At 35.4% G+C, this 19471-nt stretch overlaps 1 protein-coding gene across 1 annotated transcript in view; it reads right to left on the bottom strand.

The window, feature by feature from the left end:
* Positions 1-237: 237 nt before the first annotated feature.
* LOC120226832 (serine/threonine-protein kinase WNK3) overlaps positions 238-19471 on the bottom strand; it is a gene marked incomplete at its 3' end in the record, with an annotated part of 78145 nt that continues 58911 nt past the window's right edge. The window contains exon 10 of the mRNA XM_039225001.1: positions 238-302. Within this exon, the coding sequence (XP_039080932.1) occupies positions 238-302 (65 nt within the window). The remainder of the gene's footprint in view (positions 303-19471) is intronic.

The following is a 19471-nucleotide window of genomic DNA, read 5'->3' as shown; positions in this document are numbered from 1 at the left end:
GAAATAAATTTTTAAAAAAGAACAAAATATTATAATAATGAGAACAAGAAAACATAGTCACTAAATAATCCATATGATCATCAACATAAAAAAATAAAAATAATACCTATGATTTTTATTGAACATACAAATACAAGAACACAGAAGTTTCTCAAATTAAGATACACTACACATCTATTGAGTGTAAATACTTCAAAATACTCATTGTTTTAATGGTATTAATTTGAAGATACTCACCTTCTAACTAAATCTGGTTTTAGAAGGGTTGCTTGTTGTTCAACTCCAACTGCCTGGGATACAGGCTGTAAATAGTACAGAAACAAAACTTGTTATAATAGAAGACTTCAAGCTAAAAATGCAGTCTGCTATTATTTCAAAAAACATGGTTTTTACATTTCACATTTTAGTTAACTCACAAACTAGGTAGAATGTCCACATTATGTAATGTTTGATGTTACTACCAAAGATAAAGAAAAATAAAATGTATCAATATTCATATTCATTAATATTTTCCATTAAAAAAGATAGCATTCTTTGATATACCTTTGTTTCTATTATTTTTCAGTGGAGAACACCAACATTCAGCTTCCAGGCCTGATGAGAAAACCAGTACTAAAAGGAAGAGTTGCTACCATTTCACAAATAGATAAATAAATGACTCAAGCTTTAACTTACTGAGTGCTCTGGCTCTTTCTCACTCTCTTTATACTAAACTGCTGACAACTATCCCTTTCAGGCATTAGTATCAGCTGTTGCAATACTGGCTTCTAGGAGAAAAGCTTAGTTAAGCCCTCTAAGAAGGAAAATACCAACCATGTTGGAAAAACAATTTTAAACATTTATCTAATTCATCCTATGTACTGACACTGGTGATAGCACAGGGACCTTAAAATGCAAATCTGTAAAACTTGATGGCTGCTTTATGAAGTTTAAACCCTCTATGATGGCTCCTCATCTATAAGGTTAAGTTTCTTTGGATGGCAAAGTCCTCAATGAACTGGTTCCCAGCCACATTCTCTAGGCTCTTCTGCTTGAAGCCACAGTGAACTGTAGCTCCTTTGAATGAGTTGAGCTCTTCCATATACTGTGACTCTACTCATGTTCCCTCATCTTCCTGGTCTATTTCAACTCCCCCTCAGTCCTTTCCAATCTATGGATGGAACTCCTTTATATAAGAAGCTTCTATCACAGTAGGTTCTAGACAGTCCAGCAAAATCACTTTGAATGCTCAAAAAAAAATATGCTCCTAGGTGGCTCAGTTGGTTAAGCATCCAACTTCAGCTCAGGTCATAATCTCACGGTTCGTGAGTTCAACATCCACATTGGGTTCTCTGCTGTCAGCACAGAGCCTGCTTCAAATCCTCTGTCTCCCTCCCTCTCTACCCCTCCTCTGATCACTATCTCTCAAAAATAAACATTAAAAACTATTTTAAAAATAAAAAATATAAACCTTAGCTCATATCTTGTTTTCTAAACAACAAAGGATGAAGGTTTCCTAGAAAAATGACTGATTCCAATATTGGGGCAAAGAAAGAACAAGATGAGGCTGAATCATCTTGTTATGCCAAAAAGTAAAGAATTGCTCAAATAATGATGGGAACATATCAAAAATATACAGGAGCCAGCTTGAAGGGGTTCCCACTGCCCAAATATGGGACAATTTGGACATCAAAATAAATAATGATAGTAACAGAATATAACCCATTCAATAAAATAAAAATACATGAGTTCATACTGATACTAACAAAGTCTTTGCATCACAAAGCCAACTGATATAAGGAATGATGAAATCAGAAAATCATCAATGGATGATAAAATTCATCACCCACTTTTAGTGGGAAAAAGTTACATAGATTCAAAATATCTCCCCACAGCTTACTTATTAATTATAAAAGCAAAAAAAGGGTCACTTTATACTAGAAAACTATACAGTATACAGCAGGCCCCACCTTAAACAAGGAATCAGATTTAATCCCAGCAATAGTGGGACAAACTGACATCACATGCCTCCTGATATGATATGTTGTTCAAAGAACACATTGCGTAGATAGTATTCCTGACAAAAATATATCATCTGAATCTTAACAAGAGGAAATTTCAAACAAACTCAAATTGAAGGACATTCTACAAAATAACCAATCTTTAGTCTTCAAAAAAATATCAATGTTATAAAAGACAAAGGCTGAGGAACTGTTCTAGAGTAAAGGAGACAAGAGAGACAACACAGCTAAAGGCAATACATGATCTTCAATTAGATCTTAAATCAAGGGAGCAAAATTGCCTACATGGACATTAACTGGACAACTGGTGAAATTTTACTGTGGATAACAGATTAAATAATAATAATAAATTTATATTAAATCCCTTGAATTTTTTCATTGTATTGTGGTTTAAAAAATGTCCTTATTTTTATACTGAAATATTTAGGACTAAAAGGACATCATATCTGTAACTTGCTCTCCCATGCTTCAGAGGGAAAATCATGTGTGCTTGAATGAATAGATGGATGGACGAATGGATAGACAGAATGGCCAACGAAATAACAAATCGATGGACCGTCATCCAGCAATGCCTTTTATCACGTCCCTCTTTATCATATATGTTTAATGTCTGACTCCAAGGACTCTGCTTTTTTGTATTCTCAGTTCCTCTTACCACTTACCACAGTGTCTGGCACATTTTAGGCTTCGATTAATTGTTTTAAGGCAGAAAGAAATAAGAAAGAAAACATTGACATAAGAAGAAAGGCTGTGCCATAAAAATGTTCATGATCCATTATTACGAATCCTGGACAGAAATCCTAAGGAAATAATACAAAGGAAGAAAAAAGTACATAGTATAAAGTTTGTTTCATAGTAAATATTCAATAAATGATAGATACCTCTGTTTTTATTGTAGTATTATACATAATAAAACTTGTCAGCAAGTAAGTTTTTCAGGAATAGGGGAAGAGTTAGGTAAATATGATTATTTATTGCATTATCGTGTGGCCATTAAATACTGGAATTGTGAAGGGCAAGTAAAGGCAGGGAAAATCACTTACCAATGAATGAAAAAAGTGAGGACAAAACTGTATATGTAAGTACAACCACTTACTCATGTGTCAAAAGCTGGGAATACTATAACAAATATAATCACTGCTATGTCAAAGAAATAGCATTTTAGTGATTTTTCCCAATTTTCCTACTTTTTATGATGTTACTACATACATTTTATAATTTAAAACTTTCAAAGGATATCAAATATTAAGTGTACAGGAAAATAGGTATTTTCATAAACCACTGGTAGGATTGTAAACGGGTTAGTCCTTTTTTAAAAGTAATTTGGCAATACATAAAGTCTTAAAGACATGTAGGAATTACATTTCTAGAAATCTGCCCAAGGAAATAATTAAAATGTATACAAAGGAAATAATTAAGAGTATATTGCAGGATTTAGCTACAAGAATGTTCCTAACAACACAGAATATAATTGTAAAGAGCAAAAAAATAGACACTTGTTTCCTTTATTTGCTCCATTAAATAACTGTATCTTATATATCTTATGACAGATATATACAAGTGAGAAAAAATTATAAAAGATTATGTATACTACAGTTACATTAAAATTACATGTATGTTTAAGCATATAAAATGGTCTGGAAGACTATATGAAAAGGTGTTAAGCTTATCTATATTCATCTTGCTTTGGTAATAAGAAAAAAATAAATTCAACTTTGTACAGATTTATCAACCCTCAAATCTGGGCAGGTCCCCATTATTTCAATGCACAACATTATAGTGATTTTAGACAAAAGTAAAAAAGGAAGATTTCATTCAATTTGAAAGACATCTACAAAAATAGCCCAACATCTATTTGTAAATATTAGTTTTGAGACTCCTCAAAATATTATGAGAGAACTTGATTTGAAGCTATCATATGAAAAGACAGATGAACCAACTATTAGCCATGATTCTAAGGACACAAAGTAGCATTGATAATCCTGTTAATAATTACAAGTGGTAATAAAATATCATCCCAAATTGCTGTCATAGTAAATGTCTTCTTTCTCTTTACTTAATCCATACTCTTTCCCTTTACTTAATCCATACTCTTTGCCTCCAGATTTATGCATCAAGATATGATGTCACTGTTGTCACTGTTCCATCTTGCTGGGACTCAATATGATTCTTTTAAAATTTCTTTAATACAACCATTTAAGCTGGATACATTTTGTTGGATCTTGTGTGTACAAAAAAAAAAAAGAAATTGCTTTCAGTGTTTTTAAACAATGATTATGTTAAACAGCTAATTATGTAACTTATAATTAGAAGCTAATCTAATTTGTCCAGGAAAAAAGCCTCTGTATGGGTTGACTAGGTTGGAGGAGAAAAGAGAAGTCAAGAAATGATACTTTGTATTATTTCTCAACTACCCCCCCCCCTTAAAATCCAAATGAAAGACAGGGACCAATCCCCTTTCCTAATGAGACTGATAATTTGGATGTCTGAGTCCTTGATAATTTGCTAGCAAAATTCAATAATACTGAAGTACATCTGGACACATGCAGAATGAGGACAAGGCCAAAATGAAAAGCAAAACTAGGTGTGGATTCCATGGGCCATACCATGCTCTCCTTTCAATTTAGAACACTCTCTTACACTTGTTCCTAGGTCTTTCTCATCTGGGATGCTGTGAGCTATTTGAGGGAAGAGATCATATCTCTAAAATTTATCATAATATTCCCAGTACCTAATCACTACCTGAAATAGGAATAGATGCTCAATAATTGTCTTTCACTATTACAATATTCTCCTGTTTTTATTTTTATTATAGCAACAAACCAATCAGTATTAAGCATTTATTAAGTGCTAAGCACCTCATATACATTATTTAAACTTACTTAAACCTTTATGACAACTCTGAGCAGTAAGTACCGCTATCTTCATTTGACAAATGAGCAAGCTGAGGCTGTAAATGATGGAAGCAAAAACTGAGTCAGTAAAAGGAAATTAATGAATAGATAAGTGACTCCAGAGAGTACTGAGAAGCAGAGAACCCTTGTGCACACCAAAGAGGCTTTTCTGCTAATTTTTGTTAGTTCCTAACCCTCTTTCTCCTTAACTTACTTTGTTATTATTTGCCCTCCTCCCACCAGTGATTCTTAGCCTTGGGTGCTGTTTATAATCTCAAGGGAAGGAGAAGAGAAGGAGAGAAAGGGAGGAGGAGAGAAAAAAAAAGAAAAAGAAAACAAAAAACAAGAAACATCATTTAAACATTTCATAAACTACCTTATTGTATTATCAATGCTACAAAACAGGTCTCTCCTATGAAGTGCTTTTTTAAATAAATGCTATTTATTAAACACTTACTACATGCCAGGTACTTCTTACATATATCTCATCTAATCCCAATGAGCCTGCAAGATAGGCATTTTTTTCTGACATGATGAAAATTTTCCAACATTAAGAGAAGTTGAATATTTGTTTAATGAAAATCCATATATCTACCACTCAGAGTCTATCGCATTTTGCTATAACTGCATATCACATATATATCCATCAATCCATCTTATTTTTTACATTACAAAGTAAGAAGTTGCAAATGCAAGACAAGCATTTTAAAATGTCATTTTACAAATGAAAACAATCAGAGCTAAAATAAATAACTTTCCTCAAATCATACAGTAAATAATTCAGAGACATTGTTCAAACTCAGGTCTAACTCAAGATACAAACTAGTTCAATCCTATATGTATGATGTATATACCTATTTAACAGTGAAAAAAATTTTTTTTAATTTTTTAAATGTTTTATTTATTTCTGAGAGAGAGAGAGAGACAGCATGAGCAGGAGAGGGTTAGAGAGAGAGGGAGGCACAGAATCTGAAACAGGCTCCAGACTCTGAGCTAGCTGACAGCACAAAGCCCGATGCATGGCTCAAACCCACAAACAGTGAGATCATGACCTGAGCCGAAGTTGGACACTTAACCAACTGAGCCACCCAGGTGCCCCCACAGCTGTTTAATTTTAAGAGACAAAAACTAGAACCAATCTTAATATATATCAACAGAAGAATTGATAACTGAACTATGGCATAACCTATAATAGCAAAGTAAAAAATAAAAAATAAAACTACTGATACATGCAACAATGTGGGTGGATTTTAGTGAACCTTCTGGGGGGCTGAAAATTTTCTATATCTTCATTTGTATTTAATGGAAGAATACATATGCGAAAATTCCTCAAACTGCATACTTAAGATTAGGGTACTTTAATGTATATATGCCTTTTATACTTCAATAAAAAGAATAAATCCTTGGGGCACCTGGGTGGCTCAGTCAGTTGAGGTCCGACTTCAGCTCAGGTCATGATCTCGCAGTCTGTGAGTTTGGGCTCCGCGTTGGGCTCTGTGCTGACAGCTTGGAGCCTGGAGCCTGCTTCAGATTCTGATTCTGTGTCTCCCTCTCTCTATGCTGCACCTCCCCCCACCCTCCGGTCTCTCAAAAATGAATAAATGTTAAAATTTTTTTCAAAAAAAAAGGAAGAAATAGGGGCATCTGGGTGGCTCAGTCTGTTGGGCATCTGACTTCAGCTCAGGTCATGATCTCACAGTTCGTGGGTCCGAGCCCCATGTCAGGCTCTGTGCTGACAGCTCACAGCCTAGAGCCTGCTTTAGATTCTGTGTGTGTCTCTCTCTCTCTTTCTGCCCCTCCCCCACTATCTTTCTCTCTCAAAAATAAATAAACATTTTTAAAAAGTTTTTTTTTTCAGATGTATGCAATTTATTAATGAATACTCTCAAGAGAGAAGGAACAAGAAATAAACAGGGTAGTCACGGGGAGGAGATAAGCAAGGATATAGTCCCAGCTGGAGTTTAGTTTTATTTTTTTTAATAGTTTATTGTCAAGTTGGTTTCCATATAACACTCAGTGCTCATCCCCACAAGTGCCCTCCTCCATGCCCATCACCCCCCTTGCCCTTCCCCACCATACCCATCAGTCCTCAGTTTGTTCTCAACATTCAAGAGTCTCTCATGGTTTGCCTCCCTCCCTCTCCCACACTATTTTTCCCCTTCTCCTCCATAGTCCTCCATTTAGTTCGTCCTAATTTCCTATACGTGCAAACATATGGTATTTGTCCTTCTCTGCCTGACTTATTTTGCTCAGCATAACACCCTCAAGGTCCATCCATTTTGCTACACTTGGCCAGATTTCATTTTTTCTCATTGCCATGTAGTATTCCATTGTATAGATAAACCACATCTTCTTGATCCATTCGTCCGTTGATGGACACTTAGGCTCTTTCCATGTTTTGGCTATTGTTGAGAGTGCTGCTACGAACATTGGAGTACAGGTACCTCTATCCATCAGCACTCCTGTATCCCTTGGGTAAATTCCTAGCAGTGCTATTGCTGGGTCATAGGGGAGGTCTATTGTTAATTTTTTGAGGAACCTCCACATTGTTTTCCAGAGGGGCTGCACCAGCTTACATTCCCACCAACAGTGTAGGAGGGTGCCATTTTAAAAGCTGGTATGATCCAATTCTGATAAAATAAATACTAAAAAATATTCAGTGTATGTGTAAGTATGGGAAAGTGTCTAGAAAACTACAAAGTTTCATTTCTGAGAGGTAAGTTAACCAGTAATTTTAACTTTATATTTGTATATTCTCCATTTTCTTTCCTATTATTGCCAATTTTCCCCTCACTTTGAAATTGTTCATCTTATGAGTCTGTATCCCTATTGAAATGAACCCTCTCAACCAGAGCTCATTGAGATACGACCAATTGTGAAGATGGAGCAAGGAAGAATAGAATAGGCTTGTTGTGAAAAGGTAAGTTCAAAGAATGATGGGGACTTGTCAAAAGCTTAAAGGAACAAGCCTGAAGAGGATCCCACTAGACCAATCTGAAATAGCTGGTACATCAAAATAAATAATAATACTAGTGTGTTATAACCCACAGAATAAAATACAATGAATAATTTTATATATTTAAATAAACCAATTAATAAACAAATGGGGGAAAATGGAAAGCTCTAATCCAAATAACAAATATAGAATATAAAAACCATTATCTGGCAATCATGAAAGTACTAATCATTATAGGCAATAATCTTCAATGGCTGCCAAAACTGTGGGTAAAGGTTTTATGATAAACATAGCCTCAAGGTAACTCCTCATAAATTACTAAATTATAAAGTAAAAAATAATAACTTTTCAGTGGTAAAATCTGGTAGACACCACCTTAATCCAGTGATCAAAATTAGTATCACCAGTAATAAAACAATAGACACCATGTGCCTCCTGAAAAGGACCCAAAATCACCTTTATAGTATTCCTGCCACAAATGCATAACCTGAATCTAGTCATGTGGAAACATCAGACCAACCTAGTTTGAATACTAATCTATAAAATAACTGGCCTACACTCATCAAAATCATCAAGGTCATGAAAGACTGAGAAAGGCTAAAACAATTGTACCAGATGAGAAGAAACTATTAAAGTAGCAAGACAATAAAATACAGTTATCCTAGATTGTATCCTGAACCAGAATATTTTTTTCCTCTGCTATTATAAAGAGGAGTCATATATTTAGAAGAAATCTTCTTTGGATAACAGTTAAAAATGAAGAATCTGAGAAACTTCTGATATATCCATTATACATCTCACTCATGTCCAGCTAACTACAAAATATCTCACTAATACTACAGGCATTCATTAGATGTGGGATGAGGCAGTGTTAACCTAGAAGTCACAAAGTTTACACGCTTTAATTGAGGAAGCCCAAATCAGTTACCAATGCTGATCAACTAGACCTTCATTTTAAATATAAAGCAAAATCCAAGAAAATGACTAAACATAGGAGGAGATTTAGCAACCATAAAACTAATAACATATTCTATCCCAGAGGAATGAGTCAGGAACATGAAAATAAACAAATTAATGGATAAAACTCAAATGTACATCAATAGGAGAAAAGAAAAATGAATGAACTAGAGCTACGTATATAAACATGGATAAATCTCATAATAATCTCATAATCCATAATGAATTTTTAAAAATACAGAAAATGCATATGGTAGGGTACTATTTACATGAAGTTTTAAATCTTACAAGAAAATACAGGTATATCCAGAGGATGGTAAATATGCTAATTTTTTTAATTTCTTGAGTATTTGGTATATGGGTGTTCTTGATATCCTTGCATGTATCATAAAGATTTCATTGCAAATGTTTTAAGTCAAGAATACAGGTTAACTAATAATATATTCTAGCAATATTCAGTCCTGTTCTACAAGGAGTTCTTACACATACCAATTATGTAATCCTTATATAAAAGAATGTGCCTGCTTTAAAACAAAACAAAACAAAACAACACGGGGCACCTGGGTGGCTCAGTCGGTTAAGTGGCTGACTTTAGCTCAGGTCATGATCTCACAGTTCATGGGTTTGAGCCCCATGTCAGGCTCTGTGCTGACAGCTTGGCTCCTGGAGCCTGCTTCAGATTCTGTGTCTCCCTCTCTCTCTCTGACTCTCCCCTCCTCACACTCTGTGTGTGTCTCTCTCTCAAAAATAAATAAACATTTAAAAAAATTAAAAAGAAAAACACTAATGATAGCCTCATCAGTTCAGGTCAGGTTTGCCACCAAATGAATTTTGGCTACAAATATAGAAAAACCCTTTCGGTGTCCAGAAACTTTTCGAATTAAGGCATTAGGACTCAGGATAAGAAGAAATGGAGGAGAAGTTAAGATGGCAGATAAGTAGGGGGACACTGGGCTATCCTTGTCCTTCAAACACAGCTGTATTGAGGTCAGATTACTTGGAACACCCAAGAAATCGATCTGCGGACTAGCAGAGGGATCTCCACAGTTGTAGAGAGACAGCTTGGCAGGTGCAAGGTGCGTTGATGTGAACTGGGAGAGAGAAAAGGCAGGGCTGCAGAGAGGAGGGAAACCTTTCCATGGAGAGACAAAAGGGAGAGAAATAGCGAGGGGTTGAGAAAGTGTGGCATCGAGTTAACACAGAAAACCACTCTGGACCACGGAATGGGGAAGTACTGAGTGTCCCAGTTCCTTTTTTGCCAACAGCTTTTAGAGCTCAAACTCTGAGGTTGTGGAGACTTTCTCTGAGTGCTGTGACATGCTCTTGGGGAGGAGGGAGCTGGTCCTGGAGTACACAGTGTGGTTCAGAGATCTCTGGGGTGCACTGGGAGAAAATAGTCCCCTTCTTGGTGTACTTTTGGAAGAGGGTTTATTGTCTCCCCAAGGACAAAAGACCTTGTAGGTACCAGCCAAGGCCTCTGATCAGCAGGGTGGAGGGCTCTACTCTGGATGAGGGGAGTAGATCTGCGCCATGCCATCCTTTAAAACTTTGGGTTTTGAATCCCAGCTATGCCAAAGAAAAAACACAGCTATATTACAAAGCTGTAATCATCAAGTTGTATTACAAAGCTGTAATCATCAAGACACTATGGTAGTGGCACAAAAACAGACACATAGGTCAATGGAACAGAAGAGAACTCAGAAATGGACCCACAAATGTATGGCCAACTTATCTTCAACAAAGCAAGAAAGAGTATCCGATGGAGAAAAAGGAAAGTTTCTTCAGGTAATGGTGCTGGGAAAACTGGACAGCAACATGCAGAAGAATGAAACGAGACCACTTTCTTACACCATACACAAAAACAAATTCAAAATGGATGAAAGATCTACATATGAGACAGGAAACCATCAAAATCCTAGAGGCAGGAACGTCTCTGACCTCAGCTGGAGCAACTTCTTTCTAGACATGTCTTGGAGGCAAAGAAGATAAAAGCAAAAATGAACTATTGGAACCTCATCAAGATAAGAAGCTTCTGCCCATCAAAGGAAACAATCACCAAAACTAAAAGGCAACTAACAGAATGGGAGAGGATATTTACAAATGACATTTTGGATAAAGGGTCAGTATCCAAAATCTATAAAGAACTTACCAAACTCAACACCCAAAAAACAAATAATCCAGTGAAGAAATGAGCAGAAGACATGAATAGACACTTCCAAAGAAAACATCCAGATGGCCAACAGACTTATGAAAAGATGCTCAACATCACTCATCATCAGGGGAATATAAATCAAAACCACAATGAGATACAACCTCATACCTGTCAATATGGTTAAAAATAACAATTCAGGAAACAACAGATGTTGGTGAGGATGAGAAGAAAGGAGAAACCTCTTATACTGTTGGTGGGAATGCAAACTGGTGCAGCCACTCTGGAAAAGAGTATGGAAGATCCTCAAAAAATTAAAAATAGAACTCTGCTATAACCCAGCAACTGTATTACTATTTATCCAAAAGATACAAAAATATCGATTTGAAGGGGCACATGCACCCCACTCTGTAGGAGCACTATCAACAGTAACCAAATTCTGGAAAGAGCCCAAATGTTCATCGACAGATAAATGGATAAAGAAGATGTGTTGTGTATAAATACAGTGGAATATTACTCAGTGATCAAAAAGAATGAAATCGTGCAATTTGCAACAAGATGGTTGGAACAAGAATGCATTATGCTAAGCAAAATAAGTCAGTCAGAGGAAGACAAAAATATATGATTTCACTCATGTGGAATTTAAAAAAACACAACAGATGAACATAGGGGAAGGGAAGGAAAAATAGGGAGGCAAACCATAAGAGACTCTTAAAGACAGAGAACATGCTGAGAGTTGCTGGAGGGGAGGTGGGGGTTGAATGGCTAAATGGGTGATGGGCATTAAGGAGGGCACTTGTTGGGATGAGCACTGGGTGTTAGATGTAAGTGATGAATCATTGGGTTCTACTCCTGAAACCAATACTACACTGTACTAACTAACTTGAATTTAAGTAAAGAAATTTAAAAAATAATAAGTGGAGAAATCCACAATCATAGTAGGATACTTCAACATTTTTCCTCACAAAATGAAAGAACATCTGGACCAAAAAAAAAGGATATAGAGAATTTTAATATCATAATTAAGAAGCATAGTGTAATACAGAGAAACCTTGGAATACACCTCCCAGGATAGAAAATATAAATCTTAAGCACATAGAGCAAAAAAAAAAAAAAAAATCAAATTCCAGTAAGTAGGAAGCATGGTTTGACTACAATGCCATAAATACATAAATTAACAATAAAAATATATCCAATTCAAAATTAACAATCATTTAAAACAAGTTTTATCTAAGAGGAAATCAAAGCATAATCTATAATTTCTTACAAATAAAGTCATTAAAAACACTGGAGTATTGGTATAAGAATAAAAGTCAAAGGAACAAAAGAGAGTTGAGAAATGAATCAAGTATATATAGTAATTTCAGATATGATAAAGATACCATTTCAGATCAGTGTGGAAATAACAGATAGGACAATGATTAATGTGTTGGGACAAATTTCTATTCATTTAGAAAAAACGCAACTAGATCTTTACTTCATATAGTCCACAAAAAAACTCAAAATCAAAATGGAATATAGAGAGACACCTGGGTAGCTCAGTTCGTTAACTGTTTGACTTCAGTTCAGGTCATGATCTCGCAGTTTGTGAGTTCAAATCTTGAATTGGGCTCTGTGCTAACAGCTCAGAGCCTGGAGGCTCCTTCATATTCTGTTTCCCTCTCTCTCTGTCTCTCCCCTACTCATGTTCATTCTCTCTCTCTCTCTCTCTCTCCTTCCGTCTCAAAAATAAATAAAAACATTTAAAAAATTCAAAATAGAATATAGTACTAAACAAAAAATTTTAGAGTATTAGAATATAGAAGAATATTTTATGCTACTGAGCCTTCCTAAGCAAGCTACATAATCTAAAAGGAAAAAAAAAAGTGATGAATAGATTTGATCTTATAACAAATAAAAATTTCTGGGTGACAAAGGACACACTGAAAGAAAGTAACTGCAATATATTTAACAAAGAATTAGTATTAGAACATATAAAGAAATCAAAGAGAAAAAGAGGAAGCTCTCAGACAAATAGGCAAACAAACAAACAGGAAATAGCCAAAATGTTCATTGGCAGGAGGAATAGCTAAACATATTTCAGTGTGGTCTTATTAATGAATACATTTAATGGAGCAATTAAATAAAAATTAAATAAAATCTAGAATACCTACATGTAATAACATAGATATATTTCCAAGAACATAATTAAGTAAAAATAGTACAAAGTGACATATACAGTAGGATCTCTTTTATGAACTTAAAGACAAAATCCAAAACAGAAAACAATGCTGTATACGATCTAAGTGTACATATCTATGTATGTAACTACACTGAAAAAGATTTGAAAGGACATACACCAAACTGACAATGGAAGGGACAAGAACATGGATAGGTCAAGTGAGGCTTCTCTGTATTGTTTTAAATTTTTACCAGAAGTATATATTGGCATATTACTCTGATAATTAAAGTAATTTGAAAAAGATATTTAAAAAAGAAAAAAATAATGCAAATACTGTGGTAGAAAAGCAAAATGATATTGAAACATTATACAGAGTAGGGATGCAACTGCATGTAAAATGCTAAGGTTTAATATTTATCTTCGAGAGCTGAAAATGAAACCATCTAAATGGATATTTGATTAGATGACATGGTCAACTGAAAAGAAATCACTTTTAACCACCAGAAATACTAATTCACTACTACTAACACATCACACTAGAGGAAGTAGGAAATGCTGACCTTAGCAATAGATAAATATCAGAATAAGTGGTTTTCCATATTATTTGGTAAAATGATCAAAACCATGATTGGCACATCTGAATTCATGATTCACTTCCTGTCTTATCCCTAGTCCATTTCTAAATGGGAAAATAAAGTGAACAAATAAGAACAGATTAGGTCACCAACCAAACACAAGTTCATTATCAATTTGGAAGTCCTGATTAAGCAACAAGAATGACAAATATTAACAAAGAATACTTCTGCCACTGAGAACAGGATGAAAGGGGTATCTATATAGATATTCTTCTTTATTAATTTATTGAACAGACATGTAACAAGCAATTATTTATATCAAACATTATGCTAGGTGCTAGGAATACAGAGGTAAATAGTGTACAGATCTCTATGCAAAAAATTTCAGTTTGATTGGGGAGACAGACACAAAATATAAGCATAGCTTGCTATTTGACCAGACTGAAGATCTCTCTTTCCTCTAACTCGGCAGTAAAATAACCCACATATCAGAAATTCATTCCATCCCTTCAACACTCTAGGGTTTAGTGACAAGACTACAGTGATTACCTCATGTTAAGTGCTATTTTGCAATGACAAAAATTGGTAAAGTAAGGTTCTACTTCAAATACCCTCACTCACCCTGGGCAGTTACCAATGAAAAGTGCTGGACAAATGTAAAACAAAACACTGCCTGAGACCAAGCAAAAGCAGGTAGAAACTGGTAGGAAGGGGACAGTAGGAAAAAAGGAAGGATAGTGGATGAGTTTGCCATTTTTATGGGTTTTCATCTGAGAGTGAGCCCTATAGCAACTAAAAATCAGAAGAAAACAACATTCTTACAAGATTGAAGAAACAGAGGAAGGAGTCTGATAGTACAGAGCCTTCCAGACCCAGGAAGCTCCTGGGGCTCCACCACACAGCAGGAAAAGATCCAGGGTAGGTGTCTCCTGACACTTCACCTAAAGGCAGAAGGCAACCCAAGTCATTATGTCCTCACCTTGGATCCAGTGGCAGAGAGCCATGCAGACCCATCAACTCCTGACTAGCAACAGACAGTAACCAGGTAAATGCTTCCATATTCTAGTGGCACTAGACAAGATCAAGTATGAAGGGTACCAATATCAGGTGGCCAGGGGAAATGTTCTCTATCCTTTGGCCCAGCATCCACCACTCCTGAAATCTAACACTTGGAAGCCCAGAAAAACCCCTTCCAGTACTGCAGGTAGCACCAATAGGGACCCTTAAAGGGCTCAACAAGAGCCAGAAGACCAGGCAGAACAGAACAGTATTACAAGAGTTCATGAAACTAAATTATCTTTGGAACTATGGCCCACAAAAGAAGGATAGAGTCTACAGGCTAAATTTAATAGTGTAGGTGCCTGCTAAAGTAGATTTAACTATGACCAAGAGTCTCCAATTAAAATACTAAAACTGTTCTATATATAACAAAAAAATCACCTGTCACATGAAGAGAAAAATCACAACTCAAATGGGAGAATTGAACCAACTCACACCAATAACAAGATGAATCAGATTTTAGAATTATTTTACAAGGATTTTACAGCAGCTATCAGAAACAAATGAAAAAATAGAAAACCTGAGGGAAAAACAGAACTTATATGAACTATATAGAAATTATAGAATTAAAAAATATAATAATGTAAATTAAAAAAACTAACTGAATGGGCTAACAGCATGCAAATGACAGAAAATAGAATGAGTGAACTTGAGTACAGATTAATAGAATTTACTCAGTTTGATTAAGAGAGACATGAGACCGAAAGAAATTAACAGGGCCTCTAAACCTATGCAACACAATTTAAAAAAGACTGAAAATTCATGTAACTGGAGCCTTGGCAGAAAACAAGAAAGAACATGTAGCAGAAAAAAATACTCAAAGAAATAATAGCTGAAAACTCCCCAAATTTGGCCAAAGACATAAAACAAATGCATGAGGCTGAGTGAATTCCAAAGAGGATAAACCCAAAGAAATCCATGCCAAGATACATCATAATTAAACTTGTAAAAACCAAATTTTAACAGCAACTAGGAAGCGACAACACATTACTGATAGTGGAACATCAACTTGAATGACAGCATATTTCTCATGTAAACATATGGAGGCCAAAAGGAGGGGCATAATATTTTTCAAGTGCTGGAAGAAAGTAATTGTTAACTGTGAATTCTACATCCAGTAAAATATACCTTCAGAAATGAAAGAGAAAAAAACATTCTCAGACAAAACTGGGAGAACTTTTTGCTACTAGGTCTGTAAACTTATAACAACATCTATTGTGGTACTTAACATACGAGGATATACTTGAGACAATTATGTTTTATTTTTATTTATTTTTAATTTTTTATTTATTTTTAATTTCTTGTTTATTTATTTTTGAGAGAGAGACAGAAAACAAGCAGGGGAGAGGCAGAGAGAGAGAGAGACACAGAATCTGAAACAGGCTCCAGGCTCTGAGCTGTCAGCACAGAGCCCAACGTGGGACTTGAACTCATGAACTGCGAGACTGTGACCTGAGCTGAAGTTGGACACTCAACCAACTGAGCCACCCAGGTGCCCTGAGACAATTATATTTTAAAATTTTTTTAGTGTTTACCTTTCAGAGAGAGAGACACACAGAGAGTGAGCAGGGGAGGGGCAGAGAGAGAAGAAGAGACAGAATCTAAAGCAGGCTTTAGGCTCTGAGCTGTCAGCATAGAGCCCAATGGGGGGATCGAATTCAGGAGCCAAGCCAGGAGATAATGACCTGAGCCAAAGTCAGATCCCCTAACTTACCGAGCCACCCAGGCACTCTGAGACAATTATATTTTAAAAGTAGCAAAGATAAAGGGACCTAAATGGAAGTAAGGCTTCAACACTTGACTTGAAGTGGAAAAATGTCCATACTAGCAGAATGAGTTACATATACAGAAAGTAATACCTAGAGCAACTACTAAGTAAATATACAGCACAATATACTCAAAGAGTATAAATAAAACAAGGAATCCAGAAAAATTCTGCAAGAAACTCACAGGAAGGCAAGAACAGAGAAACAGAGGAAGGAGAAACACAGGAAAGAAACAAAAAGCAAATACTAAAATGGCAAACTTAAGTCCTAAGATATCAATAATTATATTGAGTGTAAATGGTCTAAATATACTAAGTAAAAGGAAGACATTGGCAGAGTGGGTTAAAAAAAAAAGCCAACCCAGCTCGATGTTTTCTACTAGAAACTCACTTTAAACACAAGATAAATAAGTTGAAAGTAGAAAGAAGGAGAAAGCTATATCATGCTAACGTTAATCAAAAGAAAGCAGGAGTGGATATGTAGTATCAGATAATGGGTCCTTCAGAGAAAAGAAAATTAGTAGGGATGAAAAGGGACATAATATAATGATAAAAAAAATCAATCCATCAAGAAGACCTAGCCATCCTAAATGTGATTGCATGAAACAAGAGACCTTCAAAACAAATGGGAAAAAAAAGGACTGAGTTAAAAGGAGAACTATATAAATCTACAATCATAAACTTCAGCGTCCTCTCTCAGCAACTGATACAATCTCTAGACAGAAAATTAAACTGTCTACATTTTGGAGATTACATGATTGTCTACATTAAAAAAAATGACAAGGATTTGACTCAAAAAACTCTTCTAGAACTAATTAAGTTCAGCAAAGTCATAGGATACAACACACACACACACACACACACACACACACACCCTCGCCCACACACCAAATACATTTGTATGTACTAACAATGAACATGTGGAAACTGAAATGAAAAACAATACCATTTATAATATCTCTAAAGAAAATTAAACACAAAATTTAATAAAAGATGTTCAGTATATGTATGTTGAAAATTACAAAATGCTAATGAAAACATTCAAAGAAGACTCAAATATACAAAGAGACACTGCATTCATGAGTACTGGAAGACTCAATACAGTAAAGATGTCAATTCTCCCCACATTTATATATAGGATTAATGCAATTACTATCAAAATCCTGGCAAGATTTGCTACAGATATAGACAAGATTATTCTAAAATGTATATGGAAAGTTAGAAGTCCTATAATAGCTAGCTAATAGCTAAAATAATCTTTAAATAAAGACAGGGGAAGAAATCACTTTACTCAATATTAGTCTTTCTGTATAGCAACAGTAAACAAGACCTAAGTAATTAACAGGGAGGCAGAGATATAAATGAATTTAACAGAACAGGGAACCCAGAAAATGACCCACATAAATATGCCCAACTGATTTTAGACAAAGGTATAAAAGCAATTCAATGGAAGAAGGATATTCTTCTTGACAAATGACACTAGAGCAATTGAACATCTAAAGGTAGAAAAAAAAGAAACAAAAACACTGAATCTTAACCTCATACCTTATACAAAAATTAACTAAAAAACATAGATCACCTAGATCATAAGTGAAAGCCATAAATTAAAAAACAAATAGGGGTGCCTGGGTGGCTCAACCTGGGTGTCCAACTTGATTCCAGATCAGGTCATGATCTCACAGTTTGTGAGATGAAGCCCCGTGTTAGGCTCTGTGCTGACAGCGTGGAACCTGCTTGGGATTCTCTTTCTCCCCTTATCTCTGCCCTTCTGCTCCTTCTCTCTCTAAATAAATGAATAAACTTAAACAAACAAATAAACAAAAACAAGAGAATAACTCCAGGATGAGTAGCAAAAAGTTAGATTTAACACCAAAGGCACAATACCAATAAAAAAAAATTGAAAAATTGGACCTCATCAAAATTTAAATTTGTTCTCTTAATTTCCTGAAAAATATTTGTTTATATAAGGCAAAAATTATAAGGCTGCACGCACTCACTACCAAAATTCACACAGGAAGAGACAGAAAATCTGAACAGACCTATAACTAGTGAAGAAATCGAATCAGTTATCAAAAATCTCCCAACAAATAAGAGCCCTGGATGGCTTCCCTGGGGAATTCTACCAGATGTTTAATACAGAATTAATACCAATTTTTCTCAAGCTATTCCAAAAAATAGAAATCAAAGGAAAACTCCCAGACTCATTTTATGAAGCCAGCATCACTCTGATTCCCAAGCCAGACAGAGATCCAGCAAAAAAAGAGAACTACAGGCCAAAATCCTTGATGAATACAGATGCAAAAATACTCAACAAGATCCTTGCAAATCGAATCCAGCAGCACATAAAAAGAATTATCCACCAAGATCAAGGGGAATTCATTCCTGGGTTACAGGGCTGGTTCAACATTCGCAAATCAATCAATGTGATACATCACATCAATAAAAGAAAAGATAAAACCATATGTTCCTGTCGACAGATGCAGAAAAAGCATTTGACAAAATACAGCATCCCTTCTTAATAAAGACTCTAGAGAGAGTTGGGGTAGAAGGAACCTACTTAAACATCATAAAAGCCATCTATGAGAAGCCTTCAGCTAACATCATCCTCAACGGGGAAAACCTGAGAGCTTTCCCCCTGAGATCAGGAACACGACAGGGATGTCCACTCTCACCACTGTTGTTTACCATAGTGCTGGAAGTCCTAGCATCAGCCATCAGACAACAAAAGGAAATCAAAGGCATCAGAATTGGCAAAGAAGAAGTCAAACTTTCACTTTTCGCAGTCGACATGATACTCTACATAGAAAACCCGACAGACTCCATCAGAAGCCTACTAGAACTGATCCAAGAATTCAGCAAAGTTGCAGGGTACAAAATCAACGTACAGAAATCGGCTGCATTTTTATACACCAACAATGAAGCAACAGAAAGAGAAATCAAGAAACTGATCCCATT

This window comes from Hyaena hyaena, unplaced genomic scaffold (assembly GCF_003009895.1).
Source record: "Hyaena hyaena isolate Hyena2069 unplaced genomic scaffold, ASM300989v1 scaffold_1843, whole genome shotgun sequence".
NCBI lineage: Eukaryota > Metazoa > Chordata > Mammalia > Carnivora > Hyaenidae > Hyaena > Hyaena hyaena.
The sequence above is the reverse complement of the archived record's forward strand: the minus strand, read 5'-3'. Positions and strand labels throughout refer to the sequence as shown.